At 38.2% G+C, this 24,481-nt stretch overlaps 1 protein-coding gene across 1 annotated transcript in view; it reads right to left on the reverse strand.

Moving 5' to 3' along the window:
* Positions 1-24,481, reverse strand: part of LOC126473346 (mediator of RNA polymerase II transcription subunit 1) — a 221,400-nt gene that overhangs the window by 79,505 nt on the left and 117,414 nt on the right. The window contains exon 10 of the mRNA XM_050100343.1: positions 5,812-6,316. Coding sequence (XP_049956300.1) covers positions 5,812-6,316 — 505 coding nt within the window. The remainder of the gene's footprint in view (positions 1-5,811; positions 6,317-24,481) is intronic.

The following is a 24,481-nucleotide window of genomic DNA, read 5'->3' on the forward strand; positions in this document are numbered from 1 at the left end:
AATTTTCATTTTTTGTGAATTTTGGGGTTAGTTATCTTAGGTGGGACTGAATATAAAAATACGATTTTTGCACAGTTTGTACGCCTATATGATAGCAATGTATTGTAAAAATTGATATCTGACTGTGAACAAAGATATGAATTTTTTAAAATGAGGAAATAATTCACATTAGTCTACAACTGATCTTATGGCTGTTGCCTATTCATGTGTGATATTGGCGGGATATAATCAATTACTGTAGAAGTAAGGTACTGAATTATATACAAAAAGTGGAAACATCACTGAAATTAACATTTATATTATTTTGACATCTTAAAATAAATATTTTCAATTAACATCTTCAAGATGCGACTGTTCCTAAACCTGGTGGCGAATGTTAAGAACACTGATTTCTTCAGATATTTTCTATGATATAGAATAAGACCTCCCAGTTGCTGTGGTAAGTTCAAACACTGAAAGTTTCCTTAAAACATTTTTCATTGGTATCCAAACTTTGTCACTAGTAGATTTCTTGAATGATGTTCTTGGGCCAGCAGGGTAGTAAAAATGCACAAAACAATCACTGTTTTCCAAACTCATTCTTTCAACCTCTGCAAGCCACCACTGTCCATCACACACATGCCACTATGTGATTCAACGTTAAAGACAGTGATTTAATTTTACGGACACAATGATCCTCATAAATTCTGGTTTCTGAGGTTACATAGCATAAAATTAATTTTCCTGCAATGCCAAGAAATTTGTGGAAATGTCTTCTTCCTTTTATTCCTACACAGTTTTCAAACCTGGTTTGAAGTGTTGTTTTCATATGCAGAACCACTTCCTCCTTCTTGATCAGAAAATAGGTAGGCCCTAATGCCTTTAATATTATCCTTGCAAAAGACATACATGTCCTTTACAGTGAGAATTTGAATGATTAATGGAAAATCTCATATAAAGATGTTTCACAGTGAGAATTTGGCCTGTTTTGTTGTACCTCCTACTCCATCACATGCATTTTTACCATGACAAAAGTGCCATTCAGCCTCCAACCCAAATTCTACTTTGTAGTTGCACAGATTTGAAAAATTCTTTTTGTTCTTATACTAACCACCACTTCCATCTGAAAAGTATATCAGCTTCTCAACCTTGGGAAAATTTTCTTTTATGTAATTTATTACATACTTTTGAAACACATGTACAGCCAAAGTTTTGTGTTCCAAGTAGTTGCTTAGAACGCAAATTGAAGAATTGCAAATTTCATCTTTCTCATTTTTAAAGTAGAAAATAAATGGATGCACTGTTGCCTGGTCATTGACCCAGTGGTACCCTTGTATTGCATCCTGAATCACAAATGTAAATTTTTCTGTAAAATCAGCTAGCACTATGCATTCAGTTTCATGAAGTTGTTTTTGTCCTTCAAAAACTTACTATGGATTTTAGAAACATAGTGGAGACTTTTGAGTTTTTGTAAGTTATCAATTAAAGATTCCAAGTACTCTTCCAGAGATTTAACCACTGTTATCATTTCTGCCCTGTCAGTTGTGGCCCACTGTTTGAAGGTAATACTGTCTGGCATTTCCTCATCACATCCGTGAAACAATTCAATAACGGTTTCCTTACCAGAGCATTTACTACACAAAATCATCATGCAGTCATAACTGTTAGTGTCACAGACCATTAAATCTAGTAACTCTTTCCAGTTACATAGTTCATTTAAATTTGAAAGCACTAGTTGTTTCTACTTTGTTACTTTAACTCCATTTATAATAACTCTTTTGTTATCTTTGCAACCTGGGCACATTCTACTGTTTTCATCATCTTCAAAAAACTGCTGGATCTTTTTAATTGTTTCTTCTTTCCTAAAACTGGAAGAATGCCTTGCTCTTTCACTAATTTTCAGGTTAGTTTAACCAAACGGTGAGAACTGCTGAATTCATGAACTATTTTTTCTCTTGACCATGAGTCAAGCAGCAAACTTAAAATTTTAACTTTTTCCTCTTTAGACATCACTGAACATTTTATTTTTAATTTCTCTATTAAGCTCCAATATTCAGCGTCAGATGATGCTGGTGGTAGGATTTCTTCTTCTTTAGAAATAATGTTGGTATCTGTATTACTAAGTCTTTTCTAATTTTGTCTGAAATTTGTTGTACCTTATTTTCAACAGCTGTTTTTCTTTTTCTGCTACTTAATTTTATTATTTTCAAAGCAGGAGATACGTCTAGCTTAGAACAAGCAAAATCCAATATGCCAACAGTTTCCTCATTAGGAATATAAATGTCATTAACAAGGTTACACGATTCTGGTTCTGGATTCACAACAAATATTTTTGAGTAACAATTTCGGCACAGGGAATTTCCAGGACTCTCATAACGTTTCATTTGGGAAGCTGTTTCACTCTCACATAACAAGGACAAATGTTTAAGTTTTATTTCCCTCAAACCTTAGAAATAAGCTTTTTGTGAACTTTAAGTGGATCACAGCACTTTCTTCCAAAAATGTAGTTGCACTTCAGAATATATTTCTTCTCATGATACTCACACACCGGTGTAACACAAGAACTTACTAGAAATTAAAACAAAGTCATTGAAATTTTTCAAGTTTTTTTATACTGAACTGTAAATTGTTTTGTTACACAATTCATTTGCTATCTGTCCAACAGAGCACTGTTCATCCATGTTATTGCATTCCAGTTAATCTCTCAAAATTAATTACAAATTACACACAAAACAAAGCACATAACACATTCCCACTCTCGATGAAGTATGTGCAACCACTCTAACAGAGGTTTCAGAACAGACTGACTACAACAATGCCACATCCAGCAATAATGTACTTTTACAATAACACACCCAGCAATAACATACTTCTTTACTGACAATAAACCTAGACGTAAATGGACATTTTTATTACCATATAACAAAAGCGAAAGCTCCAATTGTTTAACATTGCATTATTAAAAATAAATAAACTAAATGAATATTGGGTGATAGTGTTAACTAAATATATGTCACAATCAAATTTTATTACAATGAAACAATAAACCATTTAAATGGGCAACAGCCATAAGGTCAGTTGTAATGTGAATTATTTCATCACTAAAAAAAAAAAAATCATATCTTTGTTCACAGTCAGAAACCAATGTTGAAATTTTTACAGTACATTGCTATCATACAGGTGTACAAACTGTGCAAAAATCATATTTTTATATTCAGTCCCACCTGAGATAACTAACCCCAAACTTTACAAAAAATGAAAATTTTCAAAAAGAAAAAATTAAGGAAATATTTGTAAGTGTTCTTGCTCTACGTGAGGTTAGTAGTGTATGATATCTAAGTATAGGAAAAAAATAGACTCTCACAAATCACTCCTTGTTTGTTATTTTTGGGCTTAAAAAGTGGACCTTTGGACATTTGGATACCTAACTTTGGAGGTCATTTTGACTGGTTATTCTTGAATTAGGTATTTTGTGTAGTAGATAATGTTGTAGAGGACACTTTTCTAAAAACAATCACGTCAACTGCAATGTTGTAACTTTCAAATTTTCGCTAATGTCTCCAGACTGAAAAACTGTCACGCGCCTACAAATAAAAATGGCTGCCATCCAGTAAAGGTGCAAGATAAATTATTTTAAAAATCTGTTTTGAACTTCTCAAATATAGGGCAATCACATATAAAAACTTAAAATATTTAAAAATGATCAACCAACCATCATTGGACCACTTCATATGGATTGACCCGAATATGAACTGCAACAATTTCCCAGATCTTGACTGTTTTCTTTGGAGGTGCAGTTCCCTTAATAACCATATGATCTAGTTCCAGTTGCTTTCTTGGAACAAAAATAACCTGTAAATAATTTCAGAGTAAAGGAGACCTATCATCAAACAGCGTAAGTATTGAGTCATAAACAGAAAACTTAGCATGCTTTTGGTTAGGTTAGGTTAGTGGTGTTTAACGTCCCGTCGACAACGAGGTCATTAGAGACGGAGCGCAAGCTCGGGTTAGGGAAGGATGGGGAACGAAATCGGCCGTGCCCTTTCAAAGGAACCATCCCGGCATTTGCCTGAAACGATTTAGGGAAATCACGGAAAACCTAAATCAGGATGGCCGGAGACGGGATTGAACCGTCGTCCTCCCGAATGCGAGTCCAGTGTGCCAACCACTGCGCCACCTCGCTCGGTAGCATGCTTTTGGAACCAGTCCTTTGATGAGCTGGAGTACACCCCCCACCCCTCTGCACTAACATTTTTCCAGCTGGACATTAAATACCGAGATTGCATCTTGGCAGGTGGGCTGGGCTAGGGTTTGTTCCGAGTGTGGTGGGGTGGGTAGATGGAGAAAGAGGTGAGAAACAGGAGGAGGGGTTGGTGACAGGTAGGTAATGACTTGGAGGGCATCACCAGTGCAGGATAGCGGTGTGGAAGGGATGGGTGGCAGGTGCACAGGCTAGGCACACAACATGTGGGCACCGAAGCACACGGTGAAGGCGATGTGGCACAAATTGGGAGAGTAAGAGGAAGAGAAAACTGTGGGGTAGAGGGTAAGGGGAGGCTGAGAGTTGGTAGAGATTGAAGCCAGGAGGATTATGGGAGCAAAGGATGTATTGAAAAGGTAATTCTCATCTGTATAGTTGAGAAAAGGTGGTGCTACAGGCAAGTATCCAAAGCAGCCATTGAACTCGACAATGTTGTGTTCAGCAGTGTGTTGTGTCTGTAAACCTCCAGTCCTTAATCTCTGCTACACCACTGCCCCCACGCTCTACCCAACAATTTACCCTCTCCCAATCCACATCCATGCCACCTTGATCGTGTGTCTTAACTCACTTGCCCACGTGTCGCATGCCTAGCCCACACATCTGCTACCCCTCCCCCACCTACTTTTATCCCACACATGTGCTGCCTTCTCTGAGCTGCTAATTACCTCTCCCTAACCGCTACTCCTTCTCCCTGACTCTCTCTCCTACCCAATCCTCACCTGCCTCAATCTCCACCCCAGCCCACCTGAATCTTGCCGGTACTGTGTGTGCAGCAAGCACAGTGTAAATGCGCAGGTGTGTGTGTGTGTGTGTGTGTGTGTGTGTGTGTGTGTGTGTGTGTGTGTGTGTGTGTGACACAACTCGCAAGTCCCAAGATTTTAGCAGTGTGCAGTAGCAACATCCACCAATGGCACATGCAGCCTCACAGTGCACCTGTATTTGAACCAGTGACTTCCATGGCAGTCAGTGTGTTAAGAATTCACAAACTAAAGTATGAAGAGAATACAATGAGACATTTATTCTCACAAAAGAGCAGTAATGTCATTTATGGGAGCAAAGCCAAAAACATTAACAGCTAAGTTAACAGTGGAACAATAGACCAAGTGAAAGGCTTCAGATGTATAGGATCCAAAATAATCAACATCCGAGACATTGAATAAAAATTGACAAAATCCAATTTCAGATGTGTAATATCTACCAAAATACTGAAAAATAAAGCGTTGGAGGGGCATTAATGATACACTACAAAATGATGGCTTCCCCAATAAACACAAACAAAAAGAATGCTGGATCTTTACTACCGAGCAAGTGCAAGCAATTATATTTTGTAGAAGAATGAAAGCAAATACAGCCTTCATAAAGGCAAACAGGATTAGATATGATAAACAGGAGACCAAGTAAATATTCAAGGCCTTTGAAATGGAATGTCCATCTGGAGAGAACATATAGAGAAAAAATACCCATGAAAGGCTCTTTATCCAGTCAGAGTGCAATGCCAAAATAATGTCTCCAGTGAAAAATGATAGTTCTAATAATGTATAGTTATTTAAAATGGTTTGGTGTGTGCATACCTTTCTATCTTTCTTGCTTTTCCGAGGTTTCACGGCTTCAACCTCTGGCACATCAAACATTTCTGCATCTGTAAAATCTGATCCCTGGCGGTCCGATGCACCATGGTCTTGTGTATCCGATGTAGATGAATCTGAGTCACTAGCAGAACTATCTGCACCGGTGGAACCAATATCAGCATCAGATAGACCTCTGTGCCAGGGAGATGTTTTATGAGGAGGTAAGGCACGCCTCCTGCCCGGACCACCAACACCAGCAGGCCACCCTCCATCTGCACCTCCAGGTCCTGGTATGCCACCACCACAACCTGACTGTCCACCGTCTGGTTCTGTCTTTATGATTGGTGGACCACCATCAAAGCCAGGAGGCCCACGACCACCTCCTGAACCAGGGCCTCCTTGATTTCCCGCTGGTGTTCCACACTCATTGGGTCCTCCACATCCTCTCATTGCTTGCTGGTGCCAAGATCGGAGCAATGAACGCATTGTCACTGGGATGGACAGGCTCCTACAGCATTTACAGAATACACTATCAAAGAACAACATATGCTACAATAATTGAGACAGATACAACTGTGTGCAAATCACAGACACAATCTTATAACAATCAACTTGCTATTATGAAGGAAAAATAAACACACTGTAAATGAAACAATTCCATCAATCCATTATTATTTTGAAATTAATATAGACAAAAATTATGCATCTTGTGAAAATTACATATTCTTCATTCAGTGAACATAGTCACATAGATTTGTAAAATGGTTGTAACTTTAATAATGGCAACTATTATTTACAACTGACAAAATAGATACATGTGTCAAAGTTTTACTGGGCTTCAAAGTAGTCACCAGCATTGTGTACAACCTTTCCACCAATGTATAAGTTGTAGGTTACTCTTAGCAGAGCTAGTTTTGACAGTTAGAATGGAGCAGTCCACTGCACTGGATATCGATAAAGGTAGGTCTGCATGACAATTTTTTTCTATTCAACTGTGTGGGTGCACTTACATTTCCAATAGCGCAACTGTGTGAATGCATGCTTTCTTAATTTTTTCTTTAAATCGGAGAGTGTGCGTCATACTGCATTGCTTCCCAGATTCAGATGCATTGTTTAGCAGATGACAGGTAGCTGGGGCCCATGTGTTTCATTGAGTAGTGTCCTGAGGTTATTCTTTAAGGTGATTATATACAATAATGCCTGCTGACTCCAAAGAAAGCATGCTGAAGTTTATCGATTACTACAGACAAGGAGAATCATATGGAATGTCACTTTCAAAGATTACAGCAGAGTCCCGTTAATCCAAACATGAAAACTGTTACAATATATGACATAGCTCCATTCAGCAATACTAAACAGTCCTCCAAAGTAGTACGTTCAGTCAACAATTTAACAATTGCAAATTTCAGGGAAAGCCTACAGCAGTTAGACTGGGATGAGGTGTACCGTGAACCTGATGCCAATTTAAAATATAATTTATTTCATGACATTTTTGTAAATGCATTTGAAAACTGCTTCCCCAAGAAAATAGTTAAATATACTCGTAAGAAACCTTGCAACAAACCATGGCTTACTAAGGGTATAAAAATATCTTGTAACCGGAAAAGGGAAATGTATCTGCCAGCAAGAAAGAGTAGTGACCCAGAAACTATCAAAAATTATAAAAACTACTGTGTTATATTAAGAAAAGTTATTAAAAAATCCAGGAGTATGTGTATCATGTCTGAAATCAGCAACTCTGATAATAAAATTAAAACAATTTGGAATATTATTAAAAGAGAAACAGGTCAACCAAGAGCAGAGGAAGACAGTATTACCATCAAATTGAATGAAAACTTTACGAACAAAGTCAGAAGTTGAAAATATTTTTAATAATCATTTTCTAAATGTTGTGGATATAGTAGGATCCAGGTGTTCATTAGAAGATGCAAGGCTGTTAATGGAAGAGGCCATACCTATGCAATTTGATACAATTGAAATCTCACCCACTTCTCCCTCTGAAATTAGGAAAATAATAAACTTGCTTAAAAGCAAAAACTCACATGGAATAGATGGCATTTCCAGCAAAATACTAAAAGCTTGTTCTCAACAGATAAGTAAGATTCTCAGCCACCTGTGTAATAGCTCTCTGGAACAGGGCATTTTCCCTGATAGACTGAAATATGCTATTGTTATACCTTTGCATAAAAAGGGGGATAGATCTGATGTCAACAATTACCGTCCAATCTCCCTTCTAACAGCTTTATCCAAAATTTTTGAGAAAGTAATGTATTCAAGAGTAGCTTCACATATCTGTAAAAATGAAGTACTAACAAAATGTCAGTTTGGTTTCCAGAAAGGTTTTTCAACAGAAAATGCCATATATGCTTTCACCAGTCAAATTTTGAATGATCTGAATAACCGAACACTACCCATTGGGATTTTTTGTGATCTCTCAAAGGCTTTTGATTGTGTAAATCATGAAATTCTGCTAGACAAGCTCAAGTATTGTGGCATGAGTGGGACAGTGCACAAATGGTTTAATTCGTACCTAACTGGAAGAATGCAGAAAGTTGAAATAAGTAGTTCTCGTAACATGCAAAGATCAGCACATTCCTCAAACTGGGGAACTATCAAGAATGGGGTTCCACAAGGGTCAGTCTTGGGTCCTTTGTTGTTCTTATTATATATTAATGACTTGCCATTCTATATTCATGAAGAGGCAAAGTTAGTTCTCTTCGCTGATGATACAAGTATAGTAATCACACCTGAGAAACAAGAATTAACTGATGAAATTGTCAATACTGTCTTTCAGAAAATTACTAAGTGGTTCCTTGTAAACGGACTCTCACTGAATTTTGATAAGACACAGTACATACAGTTCCGCACAGTGAATGGTATGACGCCATTAATAAATATAGACCTTAATCAGAAGCATATAGCTAAGGTAGAATATTCCAAATTTTTAGGTATGTCCATTGATGAGAGATTAAATTGGAAGAAACACATTGATGATCTGCTGAAACGTCTGAGTTCAGCTACTTATGCAATAAGGGTCATTGCAAATTTTGGTGATAAACATCTTAGTAAATTAGCTTACTATGCCTATTTTCACTCACTGCTTTCATATGGCATCATATTTTGGGGTAATTCATCACTGAGGAATAAAGTATTTATTGCACAAAAGCGTGTAATCAGAATAATAGCTGGAGTCCACCCAAGATCATCCTGCAGACAATTATTTAAGGATCTAGGGATATTCACAGTAGCTTCTCAGTATATATACTCTCTGATGAAATTTGTTATTAACAACCAAACCCAATTCAAAAGTAATAGCAGTGTGCATAACTACAATACTAGGAGAAAGGACGATCTTCACTATTCAAGATTAAATCTAACTTTGGCACAGAAAGGGGTGAATTATACTGGCACTAAAGTCTTTGGTCACTTACCAAATAGTATCAAAAGTCTGACAGATAACCAACAAGTATTTAAGAAGAAATTAAAAGAATTTCTGAATGACAACTCCTTCTACTCCATAGAGGAATTTTTAGATATAAATTAAGAAAAAAAATAAATAAAAATAAAATAAAAAATAAAGAAAAACACAAAAAATAAAGTTGTTATATTAACTTAAGTATGTTGTTAAATTAACCTAATTATGTCATGTATTGGAAAATTCGACTCGTTCCTCATCATTACGAAATATCGTATTCATGATCCATGGAACTAGTATTAATCTAATCTAATCTGTTAGTCTAAGTAGGGAAAACTGCACGGTAAACTGCTGTACATACACACAATTTTAATTTACACAGTACAGTAAACATGTATTAGAAAAATTGGCAAGAAAACATTAGGTTTAAACAATGCATAACAATAAAAGAAAAGCTGTCAAACTTACTAAAATACAGCGGACATTTTATCCCTACTTTTTAGATGACAAAAAGTCATTATGTAATGAAGACAGTCTGTTATATGACGCATAGTTGTGCCATCGTCTCATAATCATCAAATCAGCAGGTGTAGCAGTGGGCTGTTGCTCCAAATAACATAGCGTGAGGTCAAGGGCTTCTGCTGCGTCACTGTTTGGCACCAGCTCTCCTTTGTCGCTTTCAGGCTCATTGTCACTTACTTCACAGCAGTCCACTTCTTCCTGGTCTTGAGTCACAGCAGCAACTAAATCAGAGTCAGTAAGGTTCTCCAAACATGCCCCATCAGCTGCCAGGCCACTCATCTACGTCTCCTTCACTTTCTTCTTCACATCCTGGGATTGTCTGTATCATTTGTAGTAGATTTTGCTCTTCATTTTCAACTAGGTTGTCCTGAAATTCAAGAGATGTTCACCATTTTCTCCACGATTTTCTCAGAGTATTTTCTGAAATATTCTGCCATGCCATACCTCAGAGGCCCAATAAACAACATCCTTCACATTGGTCTTTTTTTATTTTGTCCACTACAGGAATGCTATCATCTTGGATAAACATTCATAAAAATTGTTTTCCGTAAATCAGTTTTAATGTTTGCAGTATGCCCTGGTCCACAAGCTGTAGAAGTGGTGTAACATTCGGCGACAAAAACTTCGCCACAATTTCTCCATCACATAATTCCTCAGTGCTGGGGTGAGATAGCATGTTATCAATCAAAAGGATTGCATGGGGAGACAAATGATTTTCCTTAGAAGACCATCAAACAGAGGGAACAAATCGGCCGTGAAACCTCTTTGAACAGCTTACCGACCATCCATTCTTTTTTCTGGTTGTGATAGTATACGGGCATGGAGTTTATGTTGCAGTTTTTAAAAGCTCTGGGCCTAGCAAATTTGTCGATCAGCATTAAAGGCAGCTTGTGATTACCAGCAGTGCTGCTGCACGCTAATAAATTCTCACTAACTTTGCACATTTTAAAACCAGAAGCATGGTCTTCTGCTTTTGATGCCAGGCTTTTTGTTGGCAATGCCCTAAAATTAAGGCCAGTCTTGTCAGCGTTATAAATTTGATGGTGAGAGTACTTTCCCTCTCTTATCATTTTTTCAAACTCACCCAAGTATTCCTTAGCTGCATCACGATCAGAAGAAATCTTCTCTCCAGTAATTGTTAGCTGATGGAATCCATGATGTTTCTTGAATCTGTCCAACCAACCCGTACTTGCACTAAAAGAGTCATCAACTTGTTCAGGTAAACAGTCTTCTCCTGAACCAGTGCTCCACTCAAAGGAGTTCCCCTTATCTTTCCTGTGTAAACCAGAGGAAAAGAGCTTCAACCACTTTATCGTACTGGGACTGTTCCAAAGTCAGCTGAATTTCGAGTGTTTTTCTCGAAGACGTTGCACAGGGCTTTTCAAACATCGCTTGGTTCTTCTTCCAATCACAAATGGATGCTTTACCAACACCCAGTTCCATTGCCAGTTGAGATATATTCTCACCATTGTCTATCCACTTCAAAGCATTCAATTTTTCTTTGAGAGTTAACGTTGTATGTTTCCATTTACTCATGACGAAAATACATACACCACTGCACCTGAACAAATACAACTGTTCCACATGCCAGTGATCAATAACTAACATAACCAAGCACTTTGCGAGCCAACTGCAGTGCACTGACCTCAGGCACTACAAAGGTCTCAACAATACACAAAACAAGGGCAGAGAATGAGAGTGAGCCATTGTTCCTACACTTGTTTCCATTTGCTACCATGGTGCACCTACTTATCTGCTTGGTATACTTCAATCTAGAAACTCATCGCCATAATTCCGGCTAATCCGAACAAATCGGTAATCCAAACAAGGTCCAGTCCCAATTAGTTCAGATTAATGGGACTCTACTGTATTTGAATACAGTTTTGAGATATAATGCCCTGAGTGTCACGTATTAGGTAAAGTATCTCTAATCATAATTCTGTAAAGAATAATGTAATTCTCAAAGTAGGAAAACAGAGAAGCAGCAGCTTATAAATTTATGAAAAGTGCATATGAAAACTGTGGATGAATATTCGTTTTATGGCAACTTAATAGATTAAAAATTGAGGAGTGCGGCATCACAACAAAAGAAAAGGAAATCAATGAAACAAAATTAGAAAACACAACCTTCATTCTAGTAGATTCTGGGGTCTATGACACTCAAATTTGTTGAGTCTGAGAATGTTAATTTATATATAATATTTTTTGTTTGAAGTCGTGTAAACAACTTTTTATAAAAAAACTGCAACTTAATAAAAAACAAATAGCTCTAACTGATATACAAATCATCAGTTTCCATCTAAAGAAATGTTATTGCCTCCCTTATTGTTGTAGTTTTCCCCGCAGAAAAACTAAATTCTCACTGTGAACTCCTTCTGAAATTTGCAATGAAAATGTCACTGTCATGTTGTATTTCTCATACTTCTATTATTTATATACTATTTTACCCTCTGTCACCTTGGTATTTTCCTTTTCTGTCACCTTACATCACAATAAAGACAGCACAAACAGCCGAGCAAAGAAATGAAATAATGGAAAATTCAGGAAGAAATAATGGCAATATTATGAAAAGGATACATTGCTATTCCATATAGAGGAGACATGGGGGAGGGCTAGTGCCGGGTGGCTAGGCTATATGGAACAGACTTCTTGGTATGGAGAGGGTGGTACCTGTAGAAGTAGAGGTATTGCTGGTAGTTTGTTGGTTTGATATTGGCAGAGGTACCTATGTGACCATCTTTGAGGTGAAGTCAACTTTGAGGAAAGTCGCTTGTTAGGTTGAGGACTGCCAGGTGATGCTAGCCGCCCATGGTCATCGCATCTGTAGTGACGAGCCGTCCCTATCCAAATATACCAAGGGTATCACAGAGGCTTTCAGAGACATGAATTATCCTCTCAACCTTGCTCAGAAACCTGCCTTATGCATCCTCTCACCAACACTTACTCCAGTCCACTCACAGCCATCACCTATCCCCTCAAAGGCAGGGAGGACTACCTGTGAAACCAGTCATGTGATCTGCAAACTAAGATGCAACCATTGTGCTGCTTTATACGTGGACAGACAACCAGCAATCTGTCTGCATGAAAGGCCACCAACATAGTGTGGCTAAGAGACTGCTGGACCCCACAGTTACTGAACATGTTGCCCAACACAACATGTTTCACTTCAGCAACTGCTTCGCAACTTGCATCATCTGGATCTTTCCTACCAACACCAGCCTTTCTGAACTGCTCAGGTGGGAACTATCTCTGCAATATATTCTACGCTCCTGTGACTCTGTGGCCTCAACGTTCACTAGTCCCTATCCATCACCAACCCGTCCCCGTTCCCTGCTACCACTACAACACTATGTAGCCTTCTATTCCACCAACCCACCCACTAGCCTCCCCCCCCCCCTCCTCCTCCACTTCTCTTCTGCCCCCTCCCCCCTTCAACTTCCCAACTGCACTTAGCAGTCCCCATGTTGTCTCTGCATGCTCCCACAAGCAGCACTGCACCTTCCCCCACCCCTCACCTGCCATCCTTCTCCCTACCCATCCCAGCTTACTCCCTATCCCCACCACCAGCAGATTGCTTCTCCCATCTCGAGCAGCTGCTGTACGCAGTCCAACCTCAGTGGCCAGAGAGAGAGTTGTAGTGTGTGTGTGTGTGTGTGTGTGTGTGTGTGTGTGTGTGTGTGTGTGTGCGTGTGTGTGTGTTTTCTGCTTTAGAAGAGGGCCATTTGGCCGAAAGCTCATTTAGAAATTTATTCTTTTCATAATATTAGCAAGCAAAGAAATGTGTGCACAGCACACTGCTTGAATACTGAAGCAATGTGTAGACATGAAAGCACTCATGTCCAATTGCGTTTTTACTACCAATTTTTGTGCATGTGCTTTTGTTCCCCTACATCTGCATCTGCACACGAAGAACAAGGCATTGTGTTATCATACCTTAACAATTCTAAGGCAAATGCCACAAAGTACTTCCTTCATCTTAGGAATCAGGTCAAAGTCACAAGAGCTAAGTCTTGGAAATAGGGTGGGTGATACAGCATTTACCAGCACCACAGACTGAACAAATTGGTCACAGTTTGTACTGTGTGCGACGCAGTACTGTCATGGAAAAGAGCTGCCACTTCTTTCTTGAAGCTGGTTGCAGGTTGTGTTTCAAAGACGAACAGTAATATAGTGCACTGACATTTTGCTACTGGGGAACAGCATGCGTCAAGGTAACATCATCACAGTCATACAGGAGAAACACCATAACTTTCGCAGTCCCAGTATTCTGACAAACATTAGGTTATCATCGTGACCTTAATGACCTTGTTGATTTGACTGGTGTTTCTGGCATGGCTCATACAACTGGAATTATAATAGCTATAAAAGCAGTCTTTAAAATTTGATGTTTCATAAAATGGTCACAGACCTCTTATGTGAGTGTGTCACACCTCAAATTCAAACAACTGGGTCCACATCTCATTCAACATAATCTCCTTTATATTTATAGTGTTTTCGGAGGGTACAAGCAGCATCATACAGAAGATATTTCTCACAATCATTTGAAACTTCTCTTGTGCTTATGCATTCCTTCAGAATATGAAGCACAGTTGTATGCACTGATCTTTTCTCTCAGGCCAGCTCATGAACTGTTTGGTGTCAATTACAGTTTAGTAGCATGGTAAAAGCAAGCAGACACTTTCTTGTCACTGAAACAGGGATGACTTAGCCTATGAATAACGGCTACATTTTTGTATTATTCGTTGAAAGCTTTTAACCACCTTCCTACAGTTCTGTAAGGCAATACAGATTCCCAACAAACATCTTTAAGACTTTAATGACACTGTTGTGCTGTACTTCCTCTGACACATTCAACTTTTATCCAACTCCATTTTTATTATTTTCAAAACATCAGGGTAGCACAACATAAGACAGTCTGCTAATGAGACACTGTGCTTCTCACAACTGTGTGTGCAAGTGATGTGGGAAGGAAGAGTTTGTTTGTGCTGAGATAAGGTAGTTGCACGTAAATAAGATGTGGCACAAGCAACTTTATTTTACCGCATTGTGTTGCATATCTATTGCAATGTTACCATACCTCATGTATTGAAATACAAAAAATGTGACAGAAGCAAAACAAAAGCAAGCTACACAGTAAAACCTCCACCTATCCCTGATAGACTGAAATATGCTATTGTTATACCTTTGCATAAAAAGGGGGATAGATCTGATGTCAACAATTACCGTCCAATCTCCCTTCTAACAGCTTTATCCAAAATTTTTGAGAAAGTAATGTATTCAAGAGTAGCTTCACATATCTGTAAAAATGAAGTACTAACAAAATGTCAGTTTGGTTTCCAGAAAGGTTTTTCAACAGAAAATGCCATATATGCTTTCACCAGACAAATTTTGAATGATCTGAATAACCAAACACCACCCATTGGGATTTTTTGTGATCTCGCAAAGGCTTTTGATTGTGTAAATCATGAAATTCTGCTAGACAAGCTCAAGTATTGTGGCATGAGTGGGACAGTGCACAAATGGTTTAATTCGTACCTAACTGGAAGAGTGCAGAAAGTTGAAATAAGTAGTTCTCGTAACATGCAAAGATCAGCACATTCCTCAAACTGGGGAACTATCAAGAATGGGGTTCCACAAGGGTCAGTCTTGGGTCCTTTGTTGTTCTTATTATATATTAATGACTTGCCATTCTATATTCATGAAGAGGCAAAGTTAGTTCTCTTCGCTGATGATACAAGTATAGTAATCACACCTGAGAAACAAGAATTAACTGATGAAATTGTCAATACTGTCTTTCAGAAAATTACTAAGTGGTTCCTTGTAAACGGACTCTCACTGAATTTTGATAAGACACAGTACATACAGTTCCGTACAGTGAATGGTATGACGCCATTAATAAATATAGACCTTAATCAGAAGCATATAGCTAAGGTAGAATATTCCAAATTTTTAGGTATGTCCATTGATGAGAGATTAAATTGGAAGAAACACATTGATGATCTGCTGAAACGTTTGAGTTCAGCTACTTATGCAATAAGGGTCATTGCAAATTTTGGTGATAAACATCTTCGTAAATTAGCTTACTACGCCTATTTTCACTCATTGCTTTCATATGGCATCATATTTTGGGGTAATTCATCACTGAGGAATAAAGTATTTATTGCACAAAAGCGTGTAATCAGAATAATAGCTGGAGTCCACCCAAGATCATCCTGCAGACAATTATTTAAGGATCTAGGGATATTCACAGTAGCTTCTCAGTATATATACTCTCTGATGAAATTTGTTATTAACAACCAAACCCAATTCAAAAGTAATAGCAGTGTGCATAACTACAATACTAGGAGAAAGGACGATCTTCACTATTCAAGATTAAATCTAACTTTGGCACAGAAAGGGGTGAATTATACTGGCACTAAAGTCTTTGGTCACTTACCAAATAGTATCAAAAGTCTGACAGATAACCAACAAGTATTTAAGAAGAAATTAAAAGAATTTCTGAATGACAACTCCTTCTACTCCATAGAGGAATTTTTAGATATAAATTAAGAAAAAAAATAAATAAAAATAAAATAAAAAATAAAGAAAAACACAAAAAATAAAGTTGTTATATTAACTTAAGTATGTTGTTAAATTAACCTAATTATGTCATGTGTTGGAAAATTCGACTCGTTCCACATCATTACGAAATATCGTATTCATGATCCATGGAACTAGTATTAATCTAATCTAATCTAATCTAGGTGTGGGAGAGTTCCAAGTAGTTTACCATGCATAACAAACAGTAAGAACTGAAAATTTGAAGAAATAGGTTGAGAGGACACATCATGAGGAATTGTCGACTTCATATGGAGGCAAGCATTGTGTGTTAAAATAGTGGAAGGAGAGCAAGGCTTGACTACAGTAAATAAGTACAGTACAATAAATATATGCACAGTATGTATGCACGAGATATACTATCACTGAGAGTTACAGCAAACTAGTCTTCAGTCTGAAAACAACAACAACCACATGCGTGGAGAGGAATAATGCTATAGTGCATAGTAGTATGCATATCGTAATCATGATCACTTATATCCATTCTCTAAATGCACATGTAGCAATGAGAGCTCAAAATGCAAGACAATGCTTGCTCACACACGTCTCAGCTGCTGATGGTATAACCTGAACTAGTGTGTGTTTTTTTGCAGTGTTGGTGCTGAAACAAGTGTTAATGAATGGTATGTCTCCCACTGGAGGTATTAGTGGTAGTATCAGCCAGAAACAGGAAAATTCTGTTAAATAGAAACTTTATTTTTGTTCAGCAACACTAGCATAATCTACTAAGATTGAGTATTATCACAACTTTCACAAACATGAATTTCGAAGTATGGGATACTGGCCTTCCTAATTTTGTTTGTGCAACCATGATAGTCACAGTTGCTGCATTAATACTTTATTCATACAGGTAGTAGCTATGTACCTTTTTAAATTTTAGTAGTTGCATAAGTAGTACACAAATTAATAAAGCATTGTCCCTTAACTACACAGAAGTTGTATGCAACGTAAACCGAGATACCATATTCATTTTATCACAAGAGGCTAACATATGAGGGTTATTCGGAAAGTAAGGTCCAATTTCTAATAAAACATAAACCATCACAGATTTTTTCAAAAAACTGTTTTTAAATAATTTCTAACATTTTTCTCTATTTTTATACATAGTTTCCATATCTGTTTAAATATTTTTCATAATACCATTCTACAAGCTTTTGTGTCCCTGAGTCATAGATATTTGCCACCTGTGAGGATAATCAGTCATTATCAGCTTCTTTCACCTCGTCTACTGTTGTGAAGTGTTTACTGATGAGAAACTCTTTTAGGTAGTGGAACAAATGAAAATTGCTACACTCCAAGTCCGTACTGTACAGTAGGTGGACAGTCTGTTCCCATTCAAAGGATCAGATCAGATTTTGGATATCAATGGCAGAATGAGGTCTGACAGTGTCCTGTAGCAACAGAACTCCAGATGTCAGAAGGCCACATCGCTTATCCTGTATTGTATGTTGATGTTTCGTCAGGGCAGTGTTGTAAGCAGCTATATTTGTCGTTGTTCCTTGCTGCATGAACTCTACTACCAAGACTCCATGTCTATCCCAAAACATGAGTGCCGTAACCTTGCATGTCAAGATTGTCTGCTTCAACTTGACACTGACTGGTGATGTCATGTGATGCCATTCCATTGACTGAAACTTAAGATACTGGAGTCATGTGAGAAACTCAAGTCTGATACCCTGTAATAATGATCTCTAAAAATTGATGACCTTCCTTGTGACATAGGTCCAAAAACTCGAGTGCACAACACATTCTTTTCATTTTGTGTTTCTCGGTAAGCAGCCTGGGAATCCGAGGTGTGCACAATTTGCAAAGCTGCAACTTTTCGGGGACAATTCTGTGCAAAGTTGTTCTACATTCGGAAATTCCAATACCAAAGTGAAATTGTGAATTACCGGTTTTCATGAATCTTCTCATCCACTCTATGATCAAATCTTCTGAAATCACTGATGACCTGCCTGATTTCGGTTAATCATGGACATTTTCCCATCTGTCCTTGAAAGCCTCCATCCACTTATGAACTTTGCTGTCACACATCACAATGGAGCCACACACTTTACACATCTGTCAACGAATTTCCACTGCCGCAACGTTCCTTATTGTCCGAAGTTGAATCACTGACCATAACTCACAATCAACAGGCTGATCAGTTGTTACAAACAACTGCCACTGTGAACAGCACAGAGTGACTATACAAATCCAAATGGCATTATTTGACGAGCAATGCATGCCAGGAGTCAGTGCACATCCGTGTTTCAATGTTCGCAAGACATCCGATTAGCTGCAGCAATTCGGACTTACTTTCCAACCAACCCTCAACATCTGCACACAAAAGAAACATTTATTAATAGATGACACCACAATAAAGTGCTCAAAAATCCATCAGAGTGCAGAACTGGGAAGCAAAAGAATGTTATTTCCTCTGTCAAAAGGCAATTTTTCGAAAAACTGTTTCCATTCAGAATTCAAAAGTAGTTAACATTATCCTAGTTATGTAATATCTATTTATTTTACACAAAAAGATCAAGGGGAAATCTATGTTGTTCAAGAAATGACAAAGAGAACCACAATATATGTAAATGCCAAACCAAAGATTAGAACAACAGTAAGGAAACTAGGAAATTCACACACCAATATAATTTCTGGACCCTCGGCCCTGTCCCACAAAAGAATAATATCCCAGTCGTTCAGTGACCTTCGATTTATCCTTTTACAAAAGTCATTGTAAATCTATGGGTTACTAAAGCAAGAGGAAAGAGGTAAGGACATAAACATATTCCAGGTAGCAATAACTGTCCATTTTTTTGTAAAAGTCAGTAATAGTTAAAGGTATATTGAATTAACAAACAGCACATTGGTTCTCAGGCTTTTTTGTTCATGACACACTATACAATGTAGTAAGTTCCCACAGCACACTAACATAAGAGCCAACACCAGTCAGAGGGAGGTAACATACGACTCAGCAACAATACAAGAGCCTCCATCTAGCGCACTGCCAGATTATCTTCACCAGTCAGTTTGTAGTCTCAAAGTCCTACTGAAGTCTGTGTTGTAACATATTTTGAGGTTGATTTTTAGTTACACACATGTATGCAGTGCCCAGTTAATATGTTAATTTTTCAGTATGGATAAATTTTTGATTTAAAGGAAAAAAGGTGAAGATGGCTCAGAGAGACAAACAAATAAACAGTAATACAAGTGAGAACATACTGATTCCAAAAGTAAGTCTTGTTAAAGCAGTGCAGCCTACTGAAATATTTCATAAGTATCAAGAGAATTATTTAAACTTTGGATTTACATTCAGTGGACCTAAAATCTGTTCATAACCAGAATATATCCTGTGTGGAGAAAAAGTAAGCAATGAATCCTTGGTCCCTAGTAGATTGAAAAGACATTTAGTAGCAAACATGGTCACTCATCTGGGAAAGACAAGAACTATTTTAGTCTATTGATTTCATCAGCAGAAAAGCATGCCAAATCTACAGTAAGGAGATCAATTATTTCTGAAAAAGCGCAAGTGGCCAGTTATAATGCAGCTGAAGTAGTAGTGAAAAAAAAATGCATCTCCATAATATTGCACAGGACATAATTTTTCCTGCAAGTAAGGAAATGGTGAAATCAATGTTAGGTGACGGTGCCAAGAAGGAAATATCTTTGGTTTCATTGTGTCCAAGAAGAACTAAGAGACACTTGTGTATTTTCACTACAGCTCAATGAGTCAACTGATATATGCAAGAAATTTCAATTTACTGACTTACATAAGATCTGTTCAAGAGGATTCGATTTCTAAACAATTTCTTTCAAGTACTGAGCTGCTGCGGTTCAGGTGCATATAATTCAGTATTCAGCACTTTGGAACAAAATGAGCTGGCCTGGAAAAGCTGTCTTTTTCTTTACACTGATGGCGCACCAGCAATGAGTGGAAGATTCAAAGGATTTGTTGCAAGACTGAAACCAGATTTCCTGACTGTAGGTTCAACACATTGCTTCATAACATCATGAGTCTCTGGTGGTGAAGACCATGTCAACAGAATTTAAAAGCGTTTTACATGCAGTCATTAACACGGTAAATTCTGTTAAGTCTAGGGCTGTTATGACAAGATTCCTCAAACAATTGTGCCATGACGCTTTGGTTCTGGTTCCTGAGAAGGTTTTTTGAAATGAGCTACTAAATACGCTTAGCGTCAAACAGCCAGACTTTGCAGCTCAGTTAAATGATGAGGAGTGGTGTGTAAAGTTAGCGTGTTAAATTACTTTAACAAAAGTATGCAAAAAAAGTATGCCGACGTCAAGTGAGAAACTCACCAGGTTCTTAAAAAAACTTAGAATAGGGAAATCACATGTCGAAAAGAAAAATCTGAAGTGGTTCCTCTTACTTCTGAGATAAATCCACACAGTTACATAACCTCAAACTCATTTCAAATTACCTCATAGTTCTTGAGAATAACATGACACAGTATTTTCATTCCATCAACTGTCAGCAAATATGACTGAATGTGCAATTCTCATATATGTCTCCAGAATCCACCAGCAACTTTTCTCTGGAGGAAGAACAGCAGCTTGTAGAACTTCAGACAGGCTGAACACTTCAACTGATATGAGTTACCACTTATCAAGTTTTGGATGTTAACAAAGAAAGAGAACCCAGTAATACTGTTACATTTTTCCACTACCTACATGTACCAAATTGGATTTTTGGCACTAATTGACATATGAAACAAGAACCATGAGAGACTTCTCTCAGTTAAATAGGGAATGCGTGACAACGCAAACTTGTAAGGCATGTTGTTGTTGTGGTCTTCAGTCCAGAGACTGGTTTGATGCAGTTCTTCATGCTACTCTATCCTGTGCAAGCTTCTTCATCTCCCAGTACATACTGCAACCTACATCCTTCTGTTTGGTGTATTCATTTCTTGATCTCCCTCTACGATTTTTACCCTCCAATGCTAAATCGGTGATCCCTTGATGCCTCAGAACATGTCCTACCAACTGATCCCTTCTTCTAGTCAAGTTGTGCCACAAATTTCTCTTCTCACCAATTCTATCCAGTACCTCACCATTAGTTGTGTGATCTACCCATCTAATATTCAACATTCTTCTGTCGCACCACATTTCGAAAGCTTCTATTCTCTTCTTGTCTAAACTATTTATCGTCCATGTTTCACTTCCATACATGGCTACACTCCATACAAATACTTTCAGAAACGACTTCCTGACACTTAAATCTATAATCGATGTTAACAAATTTCTCTTTTTCTGAAACGCTTTCCTTGCCATTGCCAGTCTACATTTTATATCCTCTCTACTTCGACCATCATCAGTTATTTTGCTCCCCAAATGGCAAAACTCATTTATTACTTTAAGTGTCTCATTTCCTAATCTAATACCCTCAGCATCAACCGATTTAATTCGACTACATTCCATTACCCTTGTTTTGCTTTTGTTGATGTTCATCTTATATCCTCCTTTCAAGACACTGTCCATTCCGTTCAGGTGCTCTTACAGGTCCTTTGCTGTCTCCGACAGTATTGCAATGTCATCGGTAAACCACAAAGTTTTTATTTCTTCCCCATGGATTTTAATTCCTATTCTGAATTTTTCTTTTGTTTTCTTTATTGCTTGCTCAATATACACATTGAATAATATCGAGGATAGGCTACAACCCTGTCTCACTCCCTTCCCAACCATTCCTTCCCTTCCATACCCCTCGACTCTTATAACTGCCATCTGGTTTCTGTAAAAACTGTAAATAGCCTTTCACTCCCTGTAATTGACCCCTGCCACCTTCAGAATTTAAAAGAGAGTATTCCAGTCAACATTGTCAAAAGCTTTCTCTAAGTCTACAAATGCTAGAAACATAGGTTTGCCTTTCCTTAATCTATTTTCTAAGATAAGTCGAAGTGTCAGTATTGCCTCATGTGTTCTGACATTTCTGCGGAATCCAAACTGATCTTCCCCGAGGTCGGCTTCTACCAGTTTTTCCATTTGTCTGTAAAGAATTCATGTTAGTATTTTGCAGCCATGACTTATTAAACTGATAGTTCGGTAATTTTCACATACGTCAACACCTGCTTTCTTTGGGATTGGAACTATTATGTTCTTCTTGAAGTCTGAGTGTATTTCACCTGTCTCATACATCTTGCTCACCAGATGTTAGAGTTTTGTCAGGGCTGGCTCTCCCAAGGCTATCAGTAGCTCTAATGGAATGTTGTCTGCTCCTGGGGCCTTGTTTCGACTTAGGTCTTTCAGAGCTCTGTCAAACTCTTCACGCAGTACCATATCTCCCATTTCACCTTCATCTACGTTCTCTTCCATTTCCCTAATATTGTTCTCAAGTACATCGCCCTTGTATAGCCCCTTTCTGCTCTCCCTTCTCTGTTTAGAACTGGGTTTCCACCTGAGCTCTTGATATTCATGCAAATGGTTCTCTTTTTCCCAGAGGTCTCTTTAATTCTCCTGTAGGCAGTATCTATTTTACCCCTAGTGACATATGCCTCTACATCCTTACCTTTGTCCTCTTAGTCATCCCTGCTTAGCCATATTGCACTTCCTGTCGATCTCATTTTTGAGACATTTGCCTGCTTCATTTACTGCCCTTTTATATTTTCTCCTTTCATCATTAAATTCAATATTTCTTCTGTTAACCAAGGATTTCTACTGGCCCTCGTCCGTTTACCTTCTTGATCCTCTGCTGCCTTCACTACTATTTCATCTCTCAAAGCTACCCATTCTTCTTCTACTGTATTTCTTTCTTCCGTTCTTGTCAGTCATTCCCAAATGCTCTCTCTGAAACACTTTACAACCTCTGGTTCTTTCAATTTAGCCAGGTCCCATCTGCTTAAATTCCCACCTTTTTGCAGTTTCTTCAGTTTTAATCTACTGTTCATATCCAACAGATTGTGGTCAGAGTGCACATCTGCCCCTGAAAATGTCTTACAATTTAAAAACTTTTTCCTAAATCTCTGTCTTACCATTATATAATCTATCTGAAACCTTCCAGCATCTCCAGGCTTCTTCCATGTATACAACCTTCTTTCATGATTCTTGAACCAAGTGTTAGCTATGATTAAGTTATGCTCTGTGAAAAATTCTACCAGGCGGCTTCATTCCTTATTAGTTCAATCACTTTTATTAGCAACATCGTAAATGCTCAGAAGTGTCATAGCACGTCGAGCTGTTCTTGCAGCACAGTACTGTGCCACAGCAAATCCACTGACAACCACTGCACAATGCAATTTGAGTTATTTGGAGGTCATCTGTGGCACAACACAGACCTAATGATACACTGTCTATTACATGTGCCACTACAGGGCACCAGCCACGTTTCCGTGCAGTGTGCGTATCAGGAAACTAGCGGTGCTGCTATTGAGCCACACATTACATGTTCACAGATATACTTCCATCTGCTGGATACTTAAGATGAAGCACTGCTTCCAGCTGGTAGTCAGCTGCTCACTCTGTTCTGGGCCAGGAGTCAGCTACAGACGTAGGTTAGCAACTGGAACCTGCAAGACCAGCCAGAATGCTCTGCTCAACATTGTCTCCGTACAGAACCATGGCACACTACATGGTGTGGCCCCCACATATGGCACCTTACAGCCACTCGGGATGAGGCTTCCTGCAGAACAGGTATCATGTCAGTGAACGTTGTTTCTATTATTTTCAAGTGATCATGAACGATTTTTCAGTTGTTCTTGGGACTAACTTACTTGTGACCTTGTGCTGTGAATAAAGCGTTTTTGCTTCAACTTGCAAATCACCATTTCCTAAGGCGTGCATCACCAAGAAGTAGGACATTAAAGAATGTTTGTGTCTGAATGTATGTAGTTTACCAGCTGCCTCCGATTTTCTATATTTGCAGCACGTATCTGGTGCTGGTGGGCACAAATTCTGTGCAGCGTTAGCGTCTGTGGACAGCCTGTGAAAGTATGTTGCACACACTGCTTGTCTCACGCAAATTCAAATCGTACTGTTTTTTCTACTGGCTTTGCCATAGTATTCCTGATATTCATCAATAACAGTAAGCCTTTTGGTGCATTTCATATTTTTACCATCCAATAATTTGGTATTGCCAAGTTTCTTTTTCAGCTGATGAAGGCACATTCCCATCCTTTCTTTACATGGCTGACACTTCAAGCTTTG

This window comes from Schistocerca serialis, chromosome 4 (genome assembly GCF_023864345.2).
Source record: "Schistocerca serialis cubense isolate TAMUIC-IGC-003099 chromosome 4, iqSchSeri2.2, whole genome shotgun sequence".
NCBI lineage: Eukaryota > Metazoa > Arthropoda > Insecta > Orthoptera > Acrididae > Schistocerca > Schistocerca serialis.